Source organism: Heterocephalus glaber, unplaced genomic scaffold (assembly GCF_053883595.1).
Source record: "Heterocephalus glaber isolate CG9 unplaced genomic scaffold, H.glaber_assembly_v1.0 deba00001781, whole genome shotgun sequence".
Classification (NCBI taxonomy): domain Eukaryota; kingdom Metazoa; phylum Chordata; class Mammalia; order Rodentia; family Bathyergidae; genus Heterocephalus; species Heterocephalus glaber.
Window position 1 is genome coordinate 5,008,416 of NW_028258467.1, and position 20,605 is coordinate 5,029,020.

The 20,605-nt window shown below is 40.9% G+C and overlaps 1 protein-coding gene across 3 annotated transcripts in view; it reads right to left on the bottom strand.

Moving 5' to 3' along the window:
- The window catches only part of Adcy9 (adenylate cyclase 9), a 125,542-nt gene that overhangs the window by 24,851 nt on the left and 80,086 nt on the right, over window positions 1-20,605 (bottom strand). For 2 of the 3 annotated variants that reach the window (XM_004864769.4, XM_004864768.4), the window contains exons 3-5: window positions 14,587-14,777; window positions 3,265-3,426; window positions 2,021-2,238 (exon numbers count right to left, since the gene is read on the bottom strand). In XM_004864769.4, coding sequence (XP_004864826.1) covers window positions 2,021-2,238; window positions 3,265-3,426; window positions 14,587-14,777 — 571 coding nt within the window. The remainder of the gene's footprint in view (window positions 1-2,020; window positions 2,239-3,264; window positions 3,427-14,586; window positions 14,778-20,605) is intronic. The other variant, XM_004864770.4, reaches the window with a different exon arrangement.

Genomic DNA, 20,605 nt, shown 5'->3' on the forward strand with positions numbered 1-20,605 from the left:
ATACACAATGTCCACAACACAATCCAAAATTTCTGGTCATACAAAGAAATAGGAAAAAATGATCATACTCAATAGAAAAGCAATCAGTGGAGACTAACTCAAGATTACTGAGCACTGGGGTTTATAATGTATGTAGATATAATACATGTGATAACTATAGCATAGGGAATGAGAAGAGAGTAATGCATCTGTATGGATTGCACTTTTTTCATTTAGAATGAAGTGATATAATATTAATTCTAAGATGATTATATAAAATTTAAGGCTGTATATCTGTAACTCCTAGAAAACAACTCAACTATGGTCTGAGGGTATTTCTGCATTGAGCTACATCCCCAGACCATAGTTAGAGATGTTAATATCTTTCTCTCAACAACTGATTTAATAGAAAATACCATACTACCAGCCATCTGGACTTAACTGATATTGAGTTTTTAATGTCCCACAAATACAGAATATACCTTCTTTTCAAGTGCATATGAAATGTTCACCAAGAAAGACCATGTTGAGGGACAGGGATTTGGTTCAGTGGTGCCACCGCCTGCCTTGCAAGCACAAGGTCCTGAGTTTGATGCCCGGTACCAAAAAAAAAAAAAAGACAGACCATGTTGAGGGCATAAAATAAGTCCTAATTAATGTAAAAGGACTGAAGTTATACAGTATGTCCTTGGACTACAACATTAAATTAGACATTAACAGCTAACATATCTAAAAGCCATTCGTCACCAAAAGCGGCCAGGGCTGTTGGAGAAAAAGCTAATCCCTGAGCTGGAGCAGGAAAGGTAAAAAACATGCTTGGAACATCCTGTTATGCTAGAAAGTAAGAGAATGCCCCAATCAAATGAAGGGATCATGTAAAAAGCACACAGGAGCCAGTACAAAGTGGGTGGTCACTGGCCAGACTCAAGCATCCAAATATAATAAGCATAAGGATAAATTATGACCCATGAAATAAAATGAAAGTGCATGAGTTTGGGCTAATAATATGTTGAAAAATAGATAAAATAGCAAACAGGGAGGACTCTTCTTTGCAGCAGATGCTGATCATCAAATGATAAATGTGCTAGGAGTGCTGGAGTTGGAAATCATTTTCAACCATCATAGTAAGGACTGTTTCAGGCAAGATTCATCAATAGATACTGAATCTAAAAAAAGTTGATATAGAATAGGATAATTATAAGGTGTTAAAGTATTTCCTGACAGGTTGCTTATTAGTCATAAGAAGAAAATAATGGCTATAGACTGGAGAAACTGGCAACACCTGGTTAATCAAAATGAATGTCACTAGTGAGAAACAAATGGACACTGCATGCCTCTGGACACAACATCCTGAGAAGGACATGGCATCACTTCTGTGACATCTAGCCAGAGATACAGAGCCTGACAATCACAAGGAAACATCACACAAATCCAACTTCAAGAATATTCTGTAACAGGATTGAGCTGTAATTTAAAAAAATGTCAATATAATGAACAACAAAATATGACTGAGGAACTGTCTATAATTTAAAAAGATTAAAGAGGACTGACAATAAAATAGTACATGTGATCCTGAACTAGATCCTGGACAAGAGGGAAAATGTGCTGCCAAAGATACACTGGATCATTTGACAAAACTGGAATAGATTAGATAGAATATCACTTCAATGTTGAGCTTTATGAGTCTGATAACTAAGATTATGTGAGACAACATCATTGTTTTTAAGAAATACAGTACAAAGCATTAAAGACTATGATGTATCCAATGCACTGTCAAATGGCTGAGAAAATTAATTTCATAGAGAGAAGAGAGGAAGACAGAGGAAGAGGACAAAATCAAACAAAATGTTAAAAGTTGGTGAACCAAGGGGAATAAAGGAATTCTATATAGTATTTGTGTAACTTTTTAGGTTTTAAATTACTTCAAAATAAAATAAAGTAACATACTGACAACAGAAAATAAATGCATGGATAAGGCAATTCAGAAAAAGGCAGTTTCTCCTGCAAACCTCTGTAACCTCTGCAGATGGCCCAGTCTTACCTGTCTTCTTTGATAACATCCACAAAATGGGCATCCGTTTTCTCACGGATGTTCTTGAACCTCAGTGGGAGGAGGGCTGATTGGTCCAAGCTCACACCTGCCCACCTTCCCTTCTCCTGAAGGATCTCGCACAGGGAGGTCTGACTGTTGGTGAGCTTTTCCTCTTGGGGAGGGCTCAGAAGTCCATTCTGAGCTTTGGAATTAGGTCCTCCAGAAGCCTGCCTCGAGACAAAGAGGGAGCAAGCCCAGGAAGTGAGTGGTGGCATGGAGCACGTGCTTATTCCCACCTGATCCCTCTGCCACCCTGGAGCCCTGCACCAAGTGTTGGATGCCCTGACATATCAAAAGGGCTCTACCTGTGTCTCCTCACACCCAATCCTCAACCTCTCCACCAACCTGCTTCCCTACTACCCTGCTCTGTCAAAGGACATCTCCAGGTGTTCAGGCAGCCAGGAGGTAAGATCATAAGGAGAGCCGTACAGTGGAGGAGAAAGCGGTTGGTCAAGGAGTTTGCTTACACAGAATTGGGGCTCCAGGGGTCTGTGGGGAAGGTCTGGAGGACCTCCTGGGAAGTGCAATGATGGGCCAGGGAAAGGAAACCCAGGGCTACTGGCCAGTGGCTTAAGAGAAGGTAGACAAATAGGGGCCTATGTTTTGGGAACCTCTGATCTGCATTTACAAGTCCTTTGGCAGATGCAGGAGGGTGGAGAGCTACAGAGCCTGGGCCTCACTGGGGAAGGCAGTCTTTAGAAACTCTCCTGAAGCTCTCCAATCCAGACCTGGCCTGGTCTCCAAGCCCCATTTCTCCAGCAGCCTTCCTGCTGCTTGCTCTGCCTCCAAACTTCTCTCCAGGCATGCTTCTTATCTGGAAGAGGCCTCTTCTCTTTGAACATCTGTACTCTACCATGTGTTGTGTCTGGCTTCCAGTCCATAAATCCTCTAGCCTCTGTAACTCATGCATTTTAAAATTCTTACTGCTTCTGAAGGGAGTCCCACCCAGTTCCATAGGGCATTATTCTATTTCACAGGGGTTAGCTCTGACTTTCCAGCCTTTTTTTTTTTAATGGGACAGGACAGGGCTTCATGCATGCTAAGTACATGCTTTGTCACTGAGCTATACCCCTAATGCCTCCACTGCATTCTTTATTGGTTTATTCAAAATCCAATGACTAGGGGGTATAGAGTGCTATTACCTAAGAGGAGTTATTCCCAGAACTAAGAAGTTGATGAGACAGGAATGTCACCTTAGGTGGATGCGCCAGGAGAGGAACTGACAGGAACAACAGCCATGAGCTTGTTACCTTGGTGCTGGTCTTAGACTCGTCTTGACAGCCGTTTTGCACAGCTCCTCCTTCTGCACCAGCTTCTGACTTGGGAGCAAATGTAATTCCACATGAAGGGCAGGTCTACGAGAAACACACAGGCCATAGGAACATACCCAGAAAACATGACCATGATATGCAACTCACACAAGTCCATTGTTGCAATGTGCTGTCACATAGGATGGCTGTGACCAAATGGAAGGCTTACTGAACCACTCAAGAAGGCGCTAAAAATAAATCTGGCAGGGCAAAAAATGTTAACACAAAAATCTGTACATGAGCACACAGCAGCAGTGTTCACAACAGCCAGAGTGAAGACTCAACTTCCATCAACTGAAGAGTGCATCAACAAACTGTGATCTAGTCATATAAGGGGATATTATTCAACTATAAAAAGGAATGAAGCACAGACACATGCTACAACATGGATGAACCTTGAAAACATGACTGTTGAAAATACTCAGACACAAAAGACCACATAAGGTATGATTCTATCTATGTGAAATGACTGAAAAAGGCAGTTCTATAGAGACAGAGAGCAGATTAAACAGTTGCCAGGTATAAGGGGGAGAGAGGTACAGAAAACGACTGCTAATAAATATGTAATGTGCTATGATCTGTATTTTTGTGTGCCCTGTATCTCCACCGCAGTTCATATGCTAATCCTAATCCTCAAAGTGATGGTATTAGGAGATTAGAGCATGAGGACCAAACCCTCATGAATGGATTACTGCCCCTACTAAAGAGATCCACAGAATTCCCTTGTCACCTCCACCCTGTAAGAAGGCATCCTATGAACCATGGTCTTCACTAGATATCACATCTCCTGATTTTTTTTTCTTTTTTTTTTGGTACCAGGGATCCAACTCGGGACCTTGCACTTGCGTGGCAGGCAGCGGCACGACTGAGCTAAATCCCTGGCCCAAATCTCCTGATATCTTTATATTGGACTTCCAGCTCCCATAACTGTAAGAAACAATTTCTCACTGTTTACAAATCATTCAGTTTATGTTTTTTACTACCCCAACCCCAAGTTCTGGGGATTAAATCCAGGGGTGCTCTACCACTTAGCCTTTTTATTTTTATTTTATTAATTTATTTTAAAATTCTGAGATAGGGTCTCCCTAAATTTTCCAGGATGGCTTTGAAGTCACAATTCTCCTGCCTCAGCCTCCTGAGTAGCTATGATTATAGGTATGTACCACCATGGCCAGTCAGTTTATGGTTATTTTGTTATACTAGCTAAATGGATTAAGATGGGCTTTCTTTTAGGGATGAGGAAAATGTTCTAAAGTTAACTGTTGTGATGGTGATGTCCTTAATAAAATTATCATTATTAATGTGATATAGCAGCCTAGGAACTGTGAGACAGCAACTAATAGTTTCCAACAAAGAGGACAAACTGCAGCAGAAGAAACAATTTCTTTGCAGTAAGAACCCTTGAACATTGGAATAAATTATCTGAGGGTGGAATATGATTTTGGAAATTTAAAATATATATCACTTACTGCCTAAATACAGAGATATAGCCCAGGTTACATCCCAAGTTAGATCATAGTCTTATGCTTCAGTAAGTAAAAGAATAAAGATTCTGAAGAGTTGTGTAGTTTGGGAATCTGAAATAATGTGGTTTGAACATTTATTTTCATTTAAATAATAGAAATATACATGCCAAAGTAGCTATCAAAATTGTTAACTAGTACATCTGAGCAGGTAATACCTCCTAGATAAAATCTGCTCATAGCTCTTTTTTTTTTTTTTTTTTTGGTACCAGGGATTGAACTCAGGTCCTTGTGCTTGCGGGGCAGGCGGCGGAACCACTGAGCTAAATCCCCGGCCCTTCTCATAGCTCTTTAAAAACTGACATTAACAGCTAAAATGTTCTAGTTATCAATAATCTAATTTATAATTATACAATAAAATTATTTAAAGCATCTTGTGGTACTGATTGAATTAAACTTTAAAACATTTTGCCAATGGCCACTGATATTGTCAAACCACACTCACACACACACACAATACCAATTACACAAGAGTGACGTGCAAGCTGCCAACGCACGTGTGAAGTAAATGTGCCTAAAAGACACATGTAACAAGACCCAAAGGGAGCTCTCTGGAGGAAAGCAGTGGGGGTTGAGTGCCGTGGCCTTGGAGTTGAGGGCAGTGGCTGGCTTGCTCCTCCAGGGGGCACACTGAACATTTCAGGGACCGTTGTTGGTACACTAGGGAAGGGAAAAACACAGCCTGGTGTATAGGGCAGGTTGACATTATGGTTTGAGACACTAAGTCAAATCCTTATGATCCAGGAACTTCTACCAATCTGGAAAAGTCGGAGTAAAACAGTAAGAAGCTATTTATTTCTCTGACCATTTTGAAACACTGAGACTAGAGAAGCAGTATAACCCAGTAATTAAAGGCACTGGCTTTGGAATCACACTGTCGTGGACTAAATCTTGGTTTTATCACCCAGTAGGTATGGGATCTGAGTTTCAGTTCCCTCTTTTGTAAAATGGGGTTACCTCTACCTTAAGGAATTATCGTAAGGGCAAAATGAGAAAACACATGTAAAGCATGTCTGAAGTTACATTTTAAAGCAGCTTCATTTTTCGTACTAGCTCTATTGACTTCATAGAAGGCTGAATTGAGAAGGATCATGAGGCCACATCCTCGCTCTGTAAGGAGAACTGATCCATGAGTGATAACTGTCACGGGTAAAGGGGTGGCTGAGACTCTAGCCGGGCTGCCACTGGCAGAGGCCTGAATCTTGCGGCAGATCGCTTCATTGTACTTTTAAAACATGTCTCTCTCTTCCTAAACTACTTTTCTTTGGGGCAGAGGAGGGGAGGGTCTTGATTAAAGCTTTAAATGAAATGAAACAAAAAAATTGCAAGGAAATTCATATTCCTGATGGAGACATTCCCCACCTCACATTTCCTTCTGGTCTGTAGTGAGAGGTCCCTTCTTCCATTTGCCATATAGTAGTGGGTGGGTTTGTTTCCCTCTCCACACGCTCCACAGCAATTTTCACTTAACTATTTCCCAGCTTAATTTTAATCTGGTTAAGACATTTTACAACCTGATTTTTGCCAAGCAAGTGAAACCTTCCCAACCTATGAAATGTCCATCTCTCCCCCCAGCTATAGTCATCTCCACCTCTGCTGAGAATCCGCCACTGGCAAGAGCATGTCTGACTCCAGAGAACTACATGGGGGCATCTCACCACCTTGGAAGGCAAGAGAGCAACACTAGCAGGCACACAGATAAAAATCACTGACGTAATGATTGCAACTGCTATGATTTAGAAACATCTATGTGCTAAAGATACAGAGCAACAGGTTTGCAGCCTTGTGTATATGATCGCAGTTAATCTTCATAACTGTGAGGCAGAAATGAGCCTTCTGAAGACACAAGAGCTGTGAACACAGGGGTTGGGCTGTAGGGCTCCCAGCCCCAGGCCACCATGGGGCATCGCTTTAACCTCCTTTCTTGGCACAAGGAGGGCCCAGGAATAACCATGGCACTTTGATTTCCTGGACTTTGATTCCCTGAAATGACCTATGCTGCTAGACTGTCCTCTTGGTTCTTTTAAGTGGCTCTGCTGGCATACTGACATTAAGGGAAGCTTCTAAGGTTCCCCAAACAGCATACTCTACCAGCCAAGGAATTTGCTGGCCATTGCCAGGGTAACCCGAGATTCTTTGGAGAATACCCAAAAGTGCACTCTGCATTTTTCCAGACTATCTGTGCTCCCTCCTCTGTGGAGGGAAGATCATAACTATCTCTGTAATACATGCAGGCACAGTTTCATTTCTTTTTAACACATTTCAATACATATACCATATATTCTGTTCAGAACATATGGACAGAGCTATAAAATAAGATATTTTTTCCTCAAGACTATTTCTCATTGCAAGATAAGTGATTTCAAAGTCAACAGCTGTCCCTTTTCATAAATGTCACAGGAGGGAGAGGGAAAGCCTCTTTGGGGAAGGAAACATCAGCAAAGTCCTGGCTTTGCTTGTTCAATCTGCTAAGCATGACTACCTAGCAAGATGTAGTAGTAGAAGAAGCATCCTTTGATCCCAAACCCAAAGCTCATGTTGAACATGGTGAGCAGCAATAATGGCACTGTTACAATAGTAATAAACAAGTACCATGCACTGAGGGGCTTCTCTAAGCTCTTCATGCATTATCAATTTATTCAGTCCTCACAAGCACCCATGATACAGGCACTATTAGCCCCATTTTACATACAAGAAAACTGAGGCAGAGAAGATAAGAGATATCCCCAGAGTCATACCATTAGAAAATAGTGAAGGAGAGTATAAGCCAAGCACCAAAGCCCTTGACCCTGACCATCAAACACAGGGAACCTCTATCCAGGGTACTGGTGGAACAGAGTACTGTTGTTTAAGCAAATGGATTAGGTGCAAGCATGAACACTTCAAAATAAATGACCTCTGTTAACAAAATATTAGAGGAGTATAGAAGGGGAACATTAGAGGAAAAGAGAAACAGTAATAATCACAGAAAAAAAAAAAGGCACCCCAGAAGCTAACACAACAAAAAGTAGACAACCTATGAGTGCCAGAGGCAAAAGAGCAAACAAACACCAATGAAACTCAGAAACAAGATCTCTAAGCCACACAGTAGGATCGGAGAACCCTAAACTACTCATTCAATTCATTGGCCAAATATGACCACTAGGTTTAATAACTGACGGGTAATGAGGACCCAAGTCAAGAACAGATTAGATCAGATTCAGCAGACTGTCAGGCAAGAAGACTGTTACTGTGCCACAGAAATATTCCATCAGAAAGTCAAAATAAGAAAGTTATTAGGAACTTTTAGAAATTTCACTTATGAGGATGCCAGTTAAGTGATGGTGGACATATCTTTCCATTTCAATTCCTACACATCCTTTCTAAAAATAATTTTTGAGGGCCAGGGATTTAGCTCAGTGGTTCTGCCACCTGCCCCACAAGTGCAAGGACCCGAGTTCGATCCCCGGTACCAAAATAATAATAATAATAATAATAATAATAATAATAATTTTTGACTTATAAGAGTGGGAAAGATAGTTCAGAGAGTTTGGAAATACCGTCCACCTTATATAATCATAGTACAGTTATGAAAACTAAGACATTAATGCTACCCAATAATACTAAAGTACTGATTTTCTTTGAATGGTCCCAATTACTCTCTAATGGCCCTTTCTTTTCTTGAATCACATACAGGATCCCATGCTACTTTTAGTTTTTGGTTTAGTTTTGTTTTCTTTTCAAGGCTAGTCTTCAACTCACTATGTGGTCTGGGCTGGCCTCAAACTCACAGTGATCCTCCTGCCTCAGCCTCCCAAGTGCACCTATACCTGGTCTACTTTTAGTTCTTGTGTCTTCTTAGTCCCCTCCAGTATGTAGTAATTCTTCTGTCTTTCCTTTGTATGACCTTGACACTTTTGAAGCATTTTGGTTGTGTTTTCTAGAAGTCTTTGAATTTGGACCTGCCTCATGCTTCCTTACTAGCAGACCAAGGCTTAAGATTTTGTTTTTTGGTTTTTTGGGTTTTTTAAATTTTTCTTTCTTTTGGTACTGGGGATTGAACTCAGGACCTTGTGCTTGTGAGGCAGGCATGGTGCCACTGAGCTAAATCCCCGGCCCCAAGGCTTAAGATTTGAGGGAAGAATGTGGCCAAGGTAAGATGCCTTTCTCAGCACACCATTTCAGGGTTACATAATATTGGTTTGCCACCTTAGTAGTGATGCTTACCTTGACATCTGGTGAGGGCAGGCTCTTCAGGCTTTGTCCATTGCAAAGTTGCTGTTCTTTCTTTTATAATTAATACAGATTGGGGCACGTATACTTGGGAGATATCCTATTTCTCCTTAAACTCTTGCCCACTGCTTTTAGCGCTCCTGGTAGACCTTCCCTGTAGCAATTACTACTGTGGTGTCCAAATGATGATTTTCTATTGCTCTCATTTCTTTTGTATCTACTGCCTGGAATTTTTCTGTGAGGAAGAGTTATCAATTTATATTTGATATGTTTTCTCTTCATTGAAGGAAACACATATAACTAAAACTATAGATGAAATTTGAAAAGTTCTTTAAAAAAAACTTACATCGATGTGTCAGAGCCAGTGGGCAGGCTACTATTTATAATATTTGTAAAAGAGCTTTAATAAGATAATCAATTCACTCATTTAAACTGCATACTTCAATAGTTCTTCACATATTCATAGGGTTACACAATCAATTCAGACACTATTTACAATACATACTTATTTAATTTCTAAACTTTACATATGAGAATGTATAAACTATAAATCTATTATCTTTTCATTTTCTATAATTTACTAAAAAGACCTCTAGTCCCTCAAACTGGGTTGACTGAGCCTATTTCATAATAATTTTGTATACAAATAATAAAGAGGTAAAAGAAGTGTCCTTTATTTAGCATCATTTAAAAAATGTCACAGGAACTGTCACAGAAGGATGGTTCCCAGGGCTAGGGCCCTTAAAGGGGAAGGATGAACTTTCTGAAAATAGGACAAGTCCTCTCTGAATCACCCCCATGGGGGCAAACCTGTATCATTAACTTCATTACTAACAGTAAATGTATAGAAACACCCAGTGAGCATGGAGCCCCAAGGTTCTGAAGAACAGATCAAGGTAACTCACAGACTAGCCAAGCAGGAGCATCATTCTCAGTGAGGCCTTTCAGAGGTAAACTAAGATACTTCACAGCTCCAGTGGGTCACTGATGAGGATTAATATGATAAAATCCACTCAATTTTGGATTTCCTTTTCTTTGTCCTTCACAAAGATGTTAGGAAAGCTATTTTTATTGACAGGTGTAGTCTTTTTTTTTTTGTACTGGGAATCGAACTCAGGGCCTTGCACTTGCCAGGCAGGCACTGTGCCACTGAGCTACATTCCTGGCCCTGACAGGTGTATTTTTTTTTTTTTGGTACCGGGGATCGAACTCAGGACGTTGCGCTTGTGAGGCAGGTACGGCGCCACTGAGCTAAATACCTGGCTCCTCTGACAGGTGTATTCGTGATCCACCCATCACACATACTATTCACAATAAAATGAGGTAAACACCTGCTCCAGAGCTGATGTCACATTCAATGGGCCAAGTGCCCATGCTCCTATTTCCTATTTGAGACTTGATTGTATGAGAGAACATTCATCCCCACAGCAATGACGGACTGCAATATTTGTAAGAATCTCCCTCAAAACACTACAAGAGAGAAGGTGAGACCTTTGTGGCTCTGGTGGGCAAATACAACTGCATCTCTCCCTCCTCCCAGGTTTCCTCTCCTCCTGTCTGGTTGGCATCCATTGCTCTGCTGGAGTGACTGGTGCATGCCCAGTGTTGACCATGCTTAGACTCCAACTCTGGCATTCACAGACCTGGCTTCAGTTCATTTCAGCCAACCCTGAAAGACTTCCCCCTCAGAACCATCTCACCAACATGGAACACTGTACTGTGGCTTAGAGAAATCACGTGATTTGGTCACAGCCCCAAAGCCAAGGATCTGTGAAGGATTGAAGGATTGCCAGCTTGAGGTCATGGCCCTTTCTGTAACACTCACACTGCCCCAGGGGCTGATGTGGAAAGTCTTGGTCTCTCCTTGCTACTCTCTTGACTTCTTCTCCACTCCAAAATGTGAAGGCATCTTCTTATGCTTTAGGTGCAGAGCTGCATTACCATGGTTCCAGCAGTGTCTGCCTTCACTTGTTAGACAATCCCTCCTGATGAGGAACTCTCATTGCTGGTCACTGAGAAAAGCCAAGACCGGGGTATGGGTAGGATTCTCTTTGACCTATGACCTCAGGGCTGAAGGTCCTTGGCCTGTGTCATCACTATCACTTCCTGATAGGTGGTTAAAATACTCAGAATGTTTTATGAGAGATGAGATAAGAAATTTCCAGTTGCAAATTAGGAGAGAACTTAAAGGGACATGGGAGAACTATATGGGACATATAGGGGTAGAAAATAAACCCTTCCTGGACATTACCTAGATTCTAGACAGTTCTGCCCAGGCTTCTGAATTTTGTCCTCCTTAGTCTGCCTCCACAGAGCTGTATCTCTCTGTGTGTTTGGGAAATACGTAAATCATTTAACTCATGTATCCTGCATTCAGAGAGGCCACAGGAAGGTGCACAGGGGACAAAGGTTTAAGACCATGGATGTCTGAGCAAAGGGTACAAACTAAAAAGAACTGAGAATTTAGAGATCATCTAGGGAGGCACAGAAAACTTCAGGGAAGCTGAGAGTGAACTTAGGTGTCTAGAGGAGGCAAAGGAACAAGACAGGCACATGGTCACTCTGTGACTATTTACTGAACACCTTTCTCTAATTTCTTGGTCTTAGCCATGAAACTAGAAATGTTCTCCCAAATGGAGTCACCCATAGCACTTGCCCTGTAGGGTGCATCTTGAAAAAATAATCTGTGCTCAGAGAGGCCTGAGAACACTATATACTACAGCCCTCATTCTAGACAGTAATGCCCAATGGTGCCCTAAAGGCTCTGAGAAGCCCTGTGGTAGAAAAACTCTTTCTGGGTTGTTTAATTCAGAATTATTCAAATTAATTTGACCACAGAGTTTCTTTTTATACACGACACCTGTGTCTATTCTGAGAAACTACTGCTCAAGGGAACATACTTTAAGAAACGCTGCCTTACACAAGGCAGAGGATGACTGGAATGTAGGGATGGGGACAGATAGCCTGGGTTTCACTCTCTGACATGAGAGATCAGTAGTAAGAAAAGAAAAGCTGCCTATTAGCAGGAAGACCCAACAGACCCTGGGAAAGGATTAGGAGTAGTAATTAGATGGGATTTCCTCATATTGGAAAGCTAACCTTAGTGCAGACAATATATCTAAGGCAACATGCCAATGGCACATGTGCAAGGCACTGACAAGTTTGTAGGATAAGACCACCGAAAGACCACAGGGGCACGCAACTGGCATTTTACATGTCTATTGTTCAAAACCTCTTATAAGGCCTTATGGGTCAGATTATAGAGAAGGTCTTATAGATTATATTATAATCTTAATCATCTTTAAAGCAGACTCAGTCTCCTCTGCAGTTTAGGATTATGGTGCCTTCAATTCACTCACAATTACACCCTGCTCTCATCTGACCCCAGGGAAGGAAGGACATTGAGAAGTGCTTCACACAGTGGCTTCACTACAGTAGGACTTGGTCTTTCATCTCTTCGTGTTCTATGCTCTTTCCACTCCAAATGTGGAATCCAAAGAATTCCAATGCTCTGGAACAGCCCTCGTCTCAAATATCCTATCATCCTGCCCAAACCATCAAAATACTCCACAAATTATACCTCATGACCCAATTCATCTTTCCCTCCTTGAAAAGGGCACAAAGATTCTTTTTTTCCCCCTCAAATTCCTTTTGGTAACACAGTCAACTTAATCACAAGATTTTCAGGAAACTTTCATATTATTTGGAAAATGTATACATAGAATAGAAATATGTTAAAGAGTTTTTGCCTGTCTAGATCAAAGCAAAAATCTACAACTATAACAAGAAATGTTCTTTCAGGGTAAGAGAAAACCTTAAGGGAATTTAGCATGGAATCACCGTCACTAAAATTGTAAATATGGTATGTGATATGTGAACTCAACCACTGCATTCCCTGATAGATAGAAACACAATATGCACAATCCAAAATGGCAGACAAACACAACAAATCACTTATTTGGGGCTTTGAGCTCAAACTATTTCTCTACTTAAACACAGCTCAGTTTGAAGTCTGGAGGAAACCATTTGTCCCCATGTAATAAAACCACATTTGGAAAGCCACATTTTTTTATTCCTCCCTGCCTGTGCTCAGTAACAGACTCTGCATGTAAAGCCCCTCTGTCTGACATGCAAAGCATCAGTCCAAATAAGCAGGCCATCTCTAAAGCTGGTAGGCATTCAGGAAAGTTCAGTTACATTAACTCTACTGCACAGGCAGAAAGAGTACTACCATCCCAGTGGCTCTCCACCAGGGATGGTTCTGCCTCCCCACGGAATGCTGAGCATTTTTGGTTGGCACAATGAGGGGAAAAGGATGTTACTAATGACAGAAAGCAGAACCATAGATGGTGCTTACCATCTATCTGACAATGTACAGGACAGCCCTCACAGCAAAGGTTATCAGGTCTAAAATATCAATAGTGCCAAAGTTGAGAAACCACAATGCACACACAGAGAAAATGATATATGAGCACTCTGAATAAACCTGAATGCAATAATTACCAGAAGTAACTGGATGACAGGCATGATGAATTCCAACATGGTAAGATAACCTGGATATTCCAGCTGATTGTCACATTATGAAGACTGTTAAGCTTAAGGACCAACAGCTAGCTTTCAAATCTGCTAACAAATGTGGATCAGTAGAAACATACTGGATTAAAGCCGTTACAGTAGCCCATCATCCTGATTATTGTATTTTTCTGTTATCTAAGAGCACAAAACAGTGAAGCAGAACTGTTATAACTGTCTCCATCTCTTTTTAAAAATGGAAACAGCAAATATTTAAACTGTAAAAATAAACAGAAGATACCAGTGGGAGAACTAAATTCACTATGATAATTGAGGAAGAGGTCATAAATGAGAATGATTTCATAGCCCAAGGCTGATCATGCTAATTCCTGGGTAGTTTATTATGACACAGTGTTAGTCCAGAAATAGGTATTTCCAGATAGCCACCAGGAGAGTTCTGCTCCAGTAACAAAGTTCCATGATGTTCTTGGCAAAGTGTATTCTTTTCAATGAGCTACGTCACACGATTCACACACATCAACAAAATGTAAGAGTTACAAAATTGTGAATTTCAAGAGACACAGGAGTATACGAGGAAGTGGTCTCTGAAATAAAATAAAAATCAGCTCCTCAAGCAAGATAAAAGGAAAATTACCTTTACTGTCATCTATCATTTGCTTTTAGAAATTCTGAAAAACACCACATGTTGCAGAAAAAGAAAATAACTAACAACTCCAGTGAGAAACATTTTTATGCAACGCAGAAAGGAAATGGAGGTGCATAATACGTTAAAAATGAAGGATACTAAAAATGCAAAATCCTGCTAACTTTACATTAAATTTAAAAATTGTAAAAACCAAACTAAAAGGCATTCTGAGTCGTTTGCCACCCACTGATTATTATTTCACGTGTTCTATTGTAGAATTAACAAAGTTTTAGAAGAAGGAAAAAAACTAACCTTAAGGTTATCAAAGGTTTTGACAGTCTGCGCCAAGTCACTGACACTCCCTGATGATGCTGTTCCCTGTCCCCTAGGGCCTGAGGACACCCGTGAACCGTCAATGGCCTCAAAGCCAGAAAGCAAGGCCTCTGCACAGCTGCAATGAGATTCCTTGGCTCTCTGACCCGAAATCAGGTATGTCTTCAAACCTATGATGGATAAAAATTACAATCAGCACAGATTGAAACCATGGTTGGTTGAAATGCAGCTTGATCTTGCTCTATGTGGAGAATACACTCCTAAAAGGTGGGAAGTAAAGTGAAAATGTGTGTCATTATTTTACAACTGCCTTCCAAGGATTTCTCAGACAGATGTAGCCTCAAAGAGAACATTTACCTCCAAGCCATACCATTTACTCACATTTTCTTTCCTGAATAATGGCTGTATATTTTACCTTCAGGGGCTAAAATGAACATTAAAAATTCCTCTATGAAAGGGTCCTGTGATCTCTTTTTGAGAGCAGCAAAGCAGACTGATGGTCAGCTCTATATACTGCTTGGGTTGATTTTCATCTGTAAACCCTCATTCCTGACTTTTATAAGGACAGTACTGATACAAAGATGACCTCAAATCTAGGCAGGGCCCTTCATCCAGGCAACTGTTCATCTGCTTCCTGTTCAATTCCAGCATGAAAGAAAAATACAGGGATTTTCCTGAAGGCATGTGGCACCTAAAGCAGAGAGGAGGCTGAGAAAGGAGACCTGAAGAGCCTACAGCCTACAAGAACAGCAGTGCTGTCACAAGGCTGAGCACACTCTCAGCAGGGAGCACAGAAAGCAGCTGCCTGTCTCTGCATGACGAGCCCTGACACATGCATCGATGCACACCACCCTGAGGTTTGCCATAGCTTAGTAATTGGGATACATGTTGCTATTCATTTACCAAGCACTCGTTAAGCACTCCTTGTTTACCATACCATGTGTCAGGTGCAAGGAGGACAAGAATGGACCCTTCAACCATGGTTGCAACCTGGAGCCTATTATCTGAAGAGAGCCTAGATAACAAGCAAGTGTGACTGTGGTCAGTTGCCAAGGCACAGGATGAAGGCATTTGAGGGTGCTCCAGGATGCACAAGAGGGGCACCTTACAAAGACTCAGGAAGGAAGGCACTCTGATTTGACGTGTCCCCTCCAGCTGGGCACAGTGGTGCACACTTGTAATCCCAGCCACTTGGAAGGCTAAAGTAGGAGGATTATAAATTTGAGGTCAGCTTGGGAAATTTAGTGAGACTCTATTTAAAAATTTTTAAAAGGCTGGGGATGAAGTTCAGTGGCCTGGTAATTGTCTAGCATGTATGAGGTCCTGGGTTTAACCGTAAGTACCACCAAAAAAAAAAAAAAAAAAAAAGGAAGAAAGGAAGGAAGGGAGGACAAGACAGAGGGAAAAGAAAAGACTTAAATATGTCCCCTCAAAAATTCAAGGATTGCCAATATGGTGGTATTAAAAGGCAGGGCCAAACAAGAGGTGATTAGGCCATGGAGGTTCCTCCCCTGTAAGTGGGATTAAGACACTTGTAAAAGAGGGCTCTTACAGCATTGAGCCACTTGCCCTTCTGCCCTCTATCTCATGAGCACACTGCACTCCTCATCTCCAAAAGATGCAGCCCTCACCTGACAACTCAACTTGTGCTGGTGCCTTGATCTTAGACTTCACAGCATTCACAAGTGTGAGAAATACATATCTGTTAGTTATAAATCACCCAGTTTGTGGTTTTCTGTTATAGCAGCACAGAAGGCCTCCTGGAGGAAGTGTCCTCCAAGTGAGGTCAGCCCAGGGCCAAGGGCTAAGGCAGCCATCACCAGGTGATAGGTGTCACTAGAACAGTTCACGGAGGAGGTCCCTCCAATAAGGAGCCTTTGGCAGTCACAGCTGAGGAATGATGCTGAGCTTACTGAGGCAGGGACAGAGAGGGTGTGGGGGAGAACAGAACAGCCAGAGGAAAGCAGCAGACTGTTCACCAGGAGTCTGCATCCTGGGGTTAAGAGCAGAGCAGGGAAGAAAGAATAATGAGTAGGCATAAGGCTGAGGATGAGCCATGGATCTGGTGGGAAGGGAGCTGGGGTACATATAATTTAGAAAATAATACGGGAAATGGGGAATGTACCCCTAAATCTGGCAGCAAGAGGCAATACTTTTGTTTCAGGCAATTAATACAAGGGGCAAGGGCTCAGTTTCTAGAGTCAGGCTAGGCTCCATCCCCTCCTAACTGTATGACCTATGTGAGTTATTTCATTCCTCTGCAACTCAATTTCTTCTTATGGGCTAATGTGAGGCTCAAGTGATTCACACACACATACAGCCTGTACAGCAGTACCTGGGGCACAATACACATCTGATAACCTTAGCTATTATTATCAACACAGTGTTTGACCTGCTTATCACTAGGAATCTTTTTCATGCTCCTTCTGTGTACAAAGGCATGTATGGGACTGTTAAATCAATAACTGCTCCAAATTTGTCTCTAATTTGGACTTTTTTTTAAGGAATGACACAATTCTGTTAGTGTTAACAAGGATCAAGCATACTCAGGTGTCCACAGCAAGAAAGTCTGGTGGATAAATTAAATATCTTTTTATTTATGTTTCAATATGGAAAGCTAAATTTAACAAGAAGCCTATTTCCAAACTGGAGGGATATTAGCAGATGCAGTAAGGTAGGACTTAGCTGCCCAACTAGTTACTGACCTCAAGCCTAGTTGAAGCCTTAAATTGCTAGAGTTAATGACTTAATGAATAACCACATCCATGGACCCTGGGGTCCAAGTTCACTGGAATGGCTCTTCTGCAGCAGAAGGTCAAAATAAGGCAGCTAAATAATTTATTTTGTTAAATACAGCATAAAAGGTAGAAGAAAGGATTTCTAATTTTCTTTCCTAATATTTAATTTCAACCTCACCAACATTAATGCCTTCTACCCTCATTTTACAAAGGTTGCAGAGAGGGGAGGCATTTCCTTATCCATTTCCATCTGATGAAGAAACCTCTCTACAGCTGGGTGTATTGAGGAGATTAACATCCTTGAGTATTCTTAAGCATAATCAGCCCTCCTATCCATGGATTCCACATCTATAGATTTAATCATGGATCAAAAATATTTGAAAAATAAATTGTGTCTGTACTGCACATATACACATTTTTCCTTGTCTCTATTCCTAAACAGTACAGTATAACAAATATTTGCATAGCATTTACATCGTATTAGATGTCTTAAGTAATCTAGAGATAATTTAAAGTATGAGAGAATATGCATAGGTCATATGAAAAAATATTATGCCATTTTACAAAAGGGATTAGAGCATCCTCCAATTGGTGTCTACATGGGGGTCCTGGAACCAATATCCCCACCAAGGGATAACTATTTATTACCAATTCTTTGAGGACAAAAACTGTGCATTGAATGCATGGTGATCAGTTTTGGTGGACTGAGTGTAATCTGAGAGAGTGACAGTCATTTTAGTGGGGGAAAAAAAAGACAATTACTGTGTCCTTTGTCCTGGTCTTTTTCTCTAGAACTCCTGCTCTGGGGAAATCCTTAATCGCCAAGAATCAAGGAACCAACCATTAGTGCGATAGAAAGAGAAGAACAACTATGAAGGAAAGAATGTATTAAGACATGGAGAGTTAAAAACATAACACAACAAACGCCTAGAAGCTGACATCACTAATGATTTGAAACAATAAAAATAAGAGAAGGAATCCACTTGGGCTGGCTCGTAAATGTTCTGAAAAATTCCTTCCACTTTGCATTGTACTTTTCCTCCTAACTAGGTCTGAAATGGCCAAGTACCATGAAAATTATTTAAACTGAAACATAAATCAGTTAATAAGGAGAATAAAGATTAAAAGCTCTCTTAACTTAGCAAATAACAGGGCCTACAAAGTTATATATGTGTTATTTTATAATTATCAATTGCTCCTGCTTCTGAAGAGCAAAAGCTTTGGTAAAAAGTAAACATTTTTATCTATTCACATTAAAACACTCTGGATGGGTCTAAGTTTGTCTGTTCCCGTGCAAAACAAATAATCACAGCAACTCATTTGTTGTAGGTGACCCATTATTTGATGATAAATCACCGATTCTAATAGCAAATGGGTGTTGGCAAAATTTAACCTCTTTAAAAAATGAAGTTCCAAACAATAAAATACAGGACAGATTTACCCAAGGAGGTCAAAGAACAAAGAATGGCCTGTTTAATTTGACCTTGATTAAAACTCCAATCTACTGAAACCAATTTTTAGAAAAACATTCCTTCCCAGGGCCAGGGATTTAGCTCAGTGGTGCCACAGCCTGCCTCAAAAGCACAAGGTCCCGAGTTCGATGCCCGGTAACCGCCTCCCCCCCGCCCCCCCCCCCGCAAAAAAAAAAAACCTTCCCTATCTTTTTCTCTCCTACTCCTTCTCCCTCTCCTTCCTCTCTTTCTCTCTCCCACACTCCTGAATGGGTACCTTCCACACCCCAATTCCTGTTTTCTATCAGTCACAGTGTGCTGCCATCATAGCCAAAGTCAGGTAACTGGTCACCCACTTAACGATCATGCTGCTTTGTCCTCGCTTAATGTCTATACTGGGTGTTATAAATGCTGCCCTGCTGAATGCTAACACCATGAGAATCCAGCAGCAACAAACTTCAGTCCACACCTCCCTTCTCTAAACAACCCTTGAGTTGTGGTTAATACCACGAGCCTTCACCAAGGTCCAAAACTGAAAGGTCACACTGGGTACAACTATCAGCAGCCTGCCAGGTAGTACAGTATTCCATTTGTTCTTTTGCTTATTCACTCACTCACTTACCCAATAAATTAAATATGTACTAAGTCCTTACTGAGAGTTAAGACCTAGACTAAGGGTTGAAAGACATGGGTAGGAAAAAAATTGCTCCAGCTATAGAAACAAAGTGAGATGAAAACTTTTCCTTCATTGTCAACCTCAGTTCCCTTATCTGTGAAAGGGAAATACTGTACTATAACACAGTAATAATGCCACTGCACAGGGGTGCTGTGAAGATTAAATGAGTTAGTACACATAAAGTGGGAAATACAAAAGAGGAAGGCAAAGCATCTCCTGAGAAAATCTCTAGCAGTGCTCAGGAGTAGCTCAAAGAGTAAACTGAGGAATGGCATAAATAATTAAGCAGGTTTATTGCAGGGTGGCAGTGAAGGGGAGGACAGTAAATGAGGAATAACCTAAATCTCCAAGTAGAGGGAATTACATGAATCCCAGTCACATGCTGACAGGACATTCAGAAGCAATGAAGGAATTTTTTTGGGGGGAGGATAAGAGTAGGAAATTTTATTGGGGAACAGGAATAGTTCCTGAGAGACAGGAGAGGTCCTCAATGGGTTGCCCTATGAAGGAATTTTTACAATGAGTTGTAGACAACAAAAAGGGAATGAAGGTTCAGGAAAACTATCCTGGAATATGACACTTGATCTTAGCCAAAAGGCCGAGAAGCAATTATCCTGGAATATGATCAGATACCAGAGTGTAAATCAACAAAAGAGGCTATAAGCCAAGACTATCAGGAGTAAAGTTGTGAAGAACTGAGGGAGAATACCAACTAATCAACTGCTGTTCGCCAAATAACGACATGAACACATCAGGCCCAAGAGGAGGCTGGGATATCTGTGCAGTGGCACCAGAGGTATCAGAGACCACATTCTTTTCCCAGAGAACTAAGAAATGACAATTAATTAGAAGGTTAAGAGATACAGACTCAAGTACAGAACAGACACAAAGGAAAACAGATCCTAGAAAGAAATGAAGGGCTCAGTGGCTCTGCTGCCTGCCTCGCAAGCACAACGTCCTGAGTTCGATCCCCAGTACCAAAAAAAAAAAAAAAAAGAATAAGAAATGAAAAACTATATTTAAAATATGAGAATAAGTGACAGCTAAATAATTGGAAAAACCAAAATAATAGTTTAAAAATAGAAATAAAGTAGTACGCTTCTCAGTGAAAGAAGCAAGTCATAAAAAGCTAC